This window comes from Lactuca saligna, chromosome 6 (assembly GCF_052625555.1).
Source record: "Lactuca saligna cultivar CGN05327 chromosome 6, ASM5262555v1, whole genome shotgun sequence".
NCBI classification, from domain to species: domain Eukaryota; kingdom Viridiplantae; phylum Streptophyta; class Magnoliopsida; order Asterales; family Asteraceae; genus Lactuca; species Lactuca saligna.
Genome location: NC_136422.1, coordinates 130,372,391 through 130,379,849, shown reverse-complemented (window position 1 = coordinate 130,379,849; position 7,459 = coordinate 130,372,391). Strand labels below are relative to the sequence as shown.

At 32.0% G+C, this 7,459-nt stretch overlaps 1 protein-coding gene across 2 annotated transcripts; it reads left to right on the top strand.

Annotated features, from left to right (window-relative positions):
- Positions 1-2,812: 2,812 nt before the first annotated feature.
- LOC145000209 (phytyl ester synthase 1, chloroplastic-like) lies at positions 2,813-6,894 on the top strand. Of its 2 annotated transcripts, none has more exons than XM_078959404.1 (13): positions 2,813-3,321; positions 3,406-3,457; positions 3,573-3,628; positions 3,724-3,882; positions 4,402-4,467; positions 4,550-4,653; positions 4,740-4,861; positions 4,946-5,054; positions 5,465-5,595; positions 5,681-6,050; positions 6,126-6,239; positions 6,356-6,441; positions 6,522-6,894. In XM_078959404.1, exons 1-13 carry the CDS (start codon positions 2,931-2,933, stop codon positions 6,823-6,825), a joined length of 2,064 nt encoding a protein of 687 aa, XP_078815530.1. In that variant the 5' UTR covers positions 2,813-2,930; the 3' UTR covers positions 6,826-6,894. The 2 variants fall into 2 exon arrangements, with proteins under 2 accessions (XP_078815530.1, XP_078815529.1); XM_078959403.1 differs by having other exon boundaries at positions 2,835-3,321; positions 4,363-4,467.
- Positions 6,895-7,459: the final 565 nt, after the last annotated feature.

The window sequence follows — 7,459 nt, the reverse complement described above, 5'->3', positions numbered from 1 at the left end:
CTTTCAAATTCGTTTTTCGTATCTTACATAGGTTGAACACAAATTTACTTGTTTAAACACGTATAAGACTCGGATAATTTTCGTGTCGTAGTTGTCGATGTTTGATAAACGAAAGGTAATTGATATGTAGGATATTGAACCTCTTACCAATTTACCATCACCAACATGAAGAATGTCATTTCCATGGTAAGCCCGAGTCGTCCATGCCTACTAAATCGGAAGTAACATGGTTGTTTGGTGTTTGGTGCCGGAGGCAACAATAAACCTTGTATATCTTTTTTAAGGTAGGTGGCACTAGCAAACCCTAGGCTTTATACCATGAAGAGCCGTATAATTGTGTTATTGTATATAATGAGAATAATCTGTTACAAGAGATCTCTATATATATAGAGATAAATATCACACTTAGGTATCTTTTAGTCTAAGGTAATTACAAGAATGTCATCATTACTTCCATCCCAAAAAGTTACATTGTCTTCAAGGTGAAAATTTGTGTACTATGGCCCGAATATTGCTAAAATAAGAGCCATTTCCTAGGTCTTCATAATTAGGCCCCGACCCTATAAGGGGGCAAGGTGGGCGGTTGCCTTGGGCTTCACGACGTTTGGGGCCTTAATATAATTATATTCGTTACTTAACATATTTTGTTCATTTTGCAAAAAATAACAAAGTTACTTAATATAAAAGAGGGGCTGAGTTCGATTCTAAGCAGGCGCGCTTCATAAAACACTTTTTTTGTATATTGTATAGGCATTTTTTTGTAGATTATTTAAATTCTAGAAAAGTTGTTTTGAAAAAAAAAATTAAAAGAGAGCAAAGGCTTCGTGCATTTTTCTAGATTATTAAACACAGACCTTTTGTTTCCTTTTTTTTTTTTTTTTTTTACAAGTATTCTGAATTTTAAAGAAAGTTAATAAAAAGAACAAGAGTACAGTCTTCATAAAAATATGTTGAGTCAGCTTTTTTTTTAATATATATATATATATATATATATATATATATATATATATATATATATATATATATATATATATATATATATATATCAACAACATTCATAATGTATAGTTTAATGGAAGAGTTTATATGACATGTCTAATATATATATATATATATATATATATATATATATATATATATATATATATATATATATATATATATATATATATATATATATATATATATATATATATATATATATATATATATATATATCAACAACATTCATAATGTATAGTTTAATGGAAGAGTTTATATTGTATAGTTTAATGGAAGAGTTTATATGACATGTCTAATTTACATTCAATTCAATGGATTAATTAAACTTCACCGTTATAGGATGCCATAGGTGCCATGTTGGCATGCAAAGGATATAGAATTCACTTTCCGTTGTTGTTAACAGGGTGAAGCTTACAAATTATTTTGGCCTGAAAAACAAGAATTTGTAAGAATGGCAGTGAAGTTTGGAGCCACCATTATCCCATTAGGATTTGTTGGGGAAGATGACATATTAGAAGTAAGAACACACTTCCATACTCTTTACAACGTCACTTGATCTTCGAAATCAAACAAACCAACTTTCAATTTCATCATCAAGTTAACTTATTTCATGTTAATCATCACTACTTAATATTGTCAAGTACTTCGTTTCCAGCTAATCATCGATTACAACGACATGAAAAGAATCCCTTTCCTCGACCAATTGATGAATGAATTCAATGAAGGGAGAATAAACTTGAGGTATATATATTTATTTATTTGGAAATATCATGATTTTTGTGATTATCTTCACTCATTAATTTGATGAATACTAATCCTTCAATTTTCTTTGATACGAGGGAGGGGATGAGTGGAGAGATTGCTAAGCAACCTTTTCATACTCCTGTAGTTTTACCAAAACTACCAGGTCGACTCTACTTTATGTTCGGGAAGCCTATACAAACAAAAGGAAAGGAAAATATAGTAAACGACAAAGATTATCTGCAAGAATTATACATGCAGATAAAATGTGATGTTGAAAAGAATGTAACTTATTTGTTAAAGAAGCGTGAGGGAGATCCATATAGAAGTATTGTTCAGAGGCTCCTGTGGGAAATGAAATATGGGGATTTAGATCGAATTCCATCGTTTGATCCATGAATGTAACTTACTTGTATGTTGTAATCTTCTTTTGTTTCACTGTGGGGGATGTGTATGTAAAAGTTGTTGCCCTTTTGCTCATATAGCCATGAAAACAGAAAATGAAGAATATTCCGATGATTGTAAACCATTTCTTTTATGAACGAAAAAAAGGGGGGAAATGAATTCATAATCTACCATCGATAAATCAACATAGTGACAAACCACCATAAAGATATCAATTATGGAAAAAAAGAGCAAGCATCGAATTCCCCCTTTCAGTAGGGTTCCATAAACACTTGCAAAATCAGTCGAAAGTTTGAAAATATTATGACGAAAATTGACCTCCTGTCACCTGTGACTGATTTTGGAAGCTTTGTTTTCTGTACCAACTTGTGCTTTTAGCTTCGCTGGGCTGCAATGGAGATACCAACAAACGGCAATGATAGTCTCCATCCTCTGCGACCTCAAATTCGCCATTCGATCATCCAGGTAAAAGAAATTTTTAACCTTTCTTCTTTGTTCCTTGATTCTGTTTATATGAGTACGTTTTTCCCGCCTACATATGTGATTTTCAATCTCTCTGTCATTCATATTGGATGATACACGAAACGCACATTTCATTTTGTTCCCGAACTCAATTAAACACGTAACTTGCACCCTTTTGTTAGGGTTTCTTGTTACCGAATTCATAATTATACAAATATCGACGTATTAAAATCCCTAAAACTACTAGAATCACAGAATCATAGAATCATAAGTCTTAACTTTGATTTTTTGGCGCAATTTTCTTGTGGAAGTATTCCATAATGTCCTTACTTGTGAGCAATTCAAGTGTCTCATCATCATCATCATCATCATCACCCTTTTTGTCTCAAGACAAAACCCATAGGCTGCATTCACGTGATCTTGTTAGGAGTATAGTCAAGATCAATGGAGCTTCTTGTGTTAACAGAAAGAATACAGTTGTATCACTAGCATCTTATGAAAATGGAGGAAAAAAGAGTTCCCAAAATACCCCTGAGAAGTTAGAACCTTTGTGGGATGATGGTTATGGAACACAAACCATGAAAGATTACACTAAAATAGCCATTGATCTGAGTCGTTTAACTAGTAATGATGGTGGGCCACCTAGGTGGTTTTGCCCTGTTGCCTGTAACAGACCTCTAAAAGATTCTCCTGTTCTTATGTATTTGCCTGGTAATTGGTATAAAATTACACAAATTACCGTTTTACCCCTGCAAGATATGCTTATATTTATTTACTTCCTAATTGGATGTGTAGGGTTGGAAGGAACTGGAACTGGCCTTGTTGTACATGAGAAAGCTCTTGGAAAGTGAGTTAATCTTCATCTTCTCTTTGAACATTTTTTTTTTTCTTATAAACTTTTGTTTTATAGAATCTTTAATAGGAAGATATAAATGTTTGCTTAAAATTTTATACAATGACAGGGTTTTCCATGTTCAATGCTTGCATATTCCTTCTCATGATCGAACACCATTTGAAGGTTTGCATCTTCTCGTGTATTTATATTATGTAAAAAACTTTATGGAACCGAATGAGAGAGTAAATGACCGTTTTACCCTTGTGTTTGCATGAAAGGGTTGATTAAAATTGTGGAAGAAAGTGTAAAGATTGAACAAAATTTGTTCCCAAATAAACCGATTTATTTGCTTGGAGAATCTTTTGGAGCAATATTAGCACTTGCAGTTGCTTCTCGTAACCCTACAATTGACTTAATACTCATTCTAGCAAACTCAGGTTAATTATTCTTTTTGTTTCTTTTCACAATTTCTTTTATTTTATACGTGTATTTTTTTTTGAGTAATTACACGAATGGTCCCTATGGTTTAGGGTAATTTGCACGTTTGGTCCCTAACTTATTTTTTTAACTCGGAAGGTCCCTACTGTTTGTTTTTGTTACACGCTTGGTCCCTGTCTTACCTAAAAAGACTATTTTGCCCTTGATTTTTTAATTTATTTAAATAAACACACTCCCAACCGTACTCCACTCACCTTACTCTACCTATCCCATCATCTTTCCCTAATCAAATAATAGTCTTTTTAGGTAAGATGGGGACCAAGCGCGTAACAAAAACAAATAGAAGGGACCAAACACGTAAAAAAACAAACAGTAAGGACCTTTCGAGTTAAAAAAGTAAGTTAGGGACCAAACGTGCAAATTACCCCAAACCATAGGGACCATTCGTGTAATTTACTTTTTTTTTTTATTCATTTCAGCAACTTCTTATGAGAGATCATCACTGCATCCATTAGTAGGGTTCATGAAGACTCTTCCTGTTGAACATTATGGCTCATTTCCTTATCTCACAAGCTTCCTTTTAGGTATTGCAACTTAGAATTTGATTAAGATAAATCATAATCCTCATTTATTTATTTATTTATTTTACAATTAATTTTCTTTCAGGTGATTTTGTAAAGATGGCAATGGTTAACACTAATGGTCCAAACCATTTGCCTTCTTTTGGGCAATTGATTGGCAATCTTACTGAAGATATCCCACTTCTTTCTGTAAGCACCACCTTCAACTTTACAAAATTTACCAAAAAGCCCTTCTAATAACTTCCACTTTCATCCTTGAATTTTGCTTCGTATAGGCAATGACCACAATAATTCCAAGAGATACTCTTGATTGGAGGATTAAGCTTCTTGAATCAGCTGCTGGATATGCTAACTCTCGTCTTCATACTATTAAAGCTCAAGTTCTAATTCTTGCCAGGTTTTTATTATTTTTTGTAACTTCATAATTCAATTCTTGTTACTATATTTTTTTATTAATAATAATAAAATATTTGCATTTCAGTGGAAAAGATAACCTCTTACCAAGTAAAGATGAGGCCCAAAGGCTTTCAAGATTATTGCCACACTGTGATATACGTGTGTTTGAGGAAAATGGGCACACAATATTAATGGTATATATTAATTAAGATCTTTTTTTGCACTTTTCTTGTGGACAAAACTACCCCTTTTGGGTATATTTGGTAATGACAATGAGGAGGGTATTCATGTCTTTTGCACAGACAAGAGATCAAAAGCAAAATCCCTACCTTTTTAGGTGGGGCAAACATTTGCAATCTTGTTGGAATATATATTAAGATCTTTCTTTTCACTTTTCTTGTGGACAAAACTACCCCTTTTGGGTATATTTGGTAATAAAAATAAGTAGGGCATTCACGTCTTTTGCACAGAAAAGAGATCAAAAGCAAGTCCCCACCGTTTTGGGTGGGACACAAATTTGCAATCTTGTTGGAATATAAAATGTAAATTGTTTTTTTTTTTTTTTTTTTTGTGTTTTAACAAATATCAAAATCTTTCATTGTAGGAAAATGGTGTTAATGTGTTATCGGCTATAAAAGCTACTCAATTGTATCGACATTCTTCAAAGTTTGATATTTTTAGAGACTTTTTGCCTCCAAGTATGACAGAGTTCAAAACCTTACCAATGGAAGCTTGGTAATTTAATAAATCTAGAAACCAAATATTATTTATAAGAAATAAAAATATTATATATAACATAATATTATGTGATTGAGTGTAGGTGGTATAGGCTTTACATGGGTGCATCAATGTTTTCAACAATGGAAGATGGAAAGATAGTGAGAGGTCTTTCAGGGGTTCCAGATGAAGGACCCGTATTAATAGTTGGAAATCACTTGTTATGGGGAGTTGATGTTTTTTCTATTGTTTTAGAGTTTTTAAGAGAAAAGAAAACCATGATCCATGGTTTAGCCCACCCTCAGATTTTTGAATTTGATAAAAAATATGAATATCTCATGATTCCATATTCGGATATTATGAAACTATTTGGTGCAATTCCGGTTTCTGGAAGAAACTTCTTCAAATTATTAGCAAGAAATTCGTATACATTACTTTATCCTGGTGGTGCTAGAGAGGCTCTCCATCGTAAGGTAATCAATCACCAATTCCATTCCACTCCTTTGTGATTCCATTCCGTTGTAAACTTTTAAAATAATGGTGAACAGGGTGAAGGCTGCAAATTGTTTTGGCCTGATAAACAAGAATTTGTAAGAATGGCAGTGAAATTTGGAGCCACCATTGTTCCATTTGGAGTTGTTGGAGAAGATGACATGTCAGAAGTAACAACAACAAAACAACTAAATCATTCTCTTTACAATTTCACAAACTATATTTTTTTTTAGTATTACTTATTTCATCTTTAATCATAATTGATGTTAATTTACTTTCTTTCCAGCTACTCATTGATTACAATGAAATGAAAAAGATCCCTTTCCTTGATCAAATGGTGAATGAATTCAATCAAGGGAGAACAAACTTGAGGTGAATTTTTATTTACTATTATGTTTGTTTTCTAAATCTTATTTTATTTTATATTATATTTTTTTGTTATTTATGTATAGGGCGGGGATGGGAGGAGAGATTGCGAAACAACCGCTTCATTTTCCTATATTTTTACCAAAGCTACCAGGTCGACTGTATGCTATGTTTGGGAAGCCTATACGAACAAAAGGAAAGGAAAATATGTTAGATGACAAAGATTATATTCAAGATTTGTATTTGCAGATAAAATGTGATGTGGAAAAGAATATGGCTTATTTGTTTAAAAAACGTGACGATGATCCATATAGAAGTGTTATTCGAAGATTCGTGTGGCAACAAATGAATAATGGGGATTTGGATCGAATTCCCTCTTTTGATCCTTGAATGTTTAAATTATCTATATGCCTTTTGTTGTTGTTTGATGATTATACATTCTATTATTTATATAAATATTTGTACATTGTATCTTTTGTTTGTGTTTCATTAGAAATGTTTAGGTGTGAAGTTAATTAAATTATTATACAAATCCGTTTAACCTTTTTGTACTAAATGACAAGTAATTATAAATCAATGTCAAACTACCAATAAAATACAATTTGATACATAAAGCAAACATGAATGAATTTTGGTCGATTATCAAAGTCTTGCTTCGCATTTTCTTTATGAATATTGCTAATGTAACTAGGAGTGTTTGTTTAAATGGATCGGTTAAATGTTTAAATGCAATCTGTTCGATCAAATCTATATTGATTTTGGTTTTCAATATATGGAGTTGAAAAGTGCAAACTAAATTAAAATTCGATATAAACGTCCTACCTAATTTTAATTCGGCTTGAACTTGATATCATTTATGTAGGTTTTGTTTTTCATTACCCGATTTCCAGTTTTGGATTCTTATCGTACTTTTTTCCCACCTACATACATGATCTTGTATCTCTATGTCATTCATATGGAATGATACATGAAACACACATTTCATTTGGTTTTCTGAGTTCAGTTTCAATACGTAACTTGCACC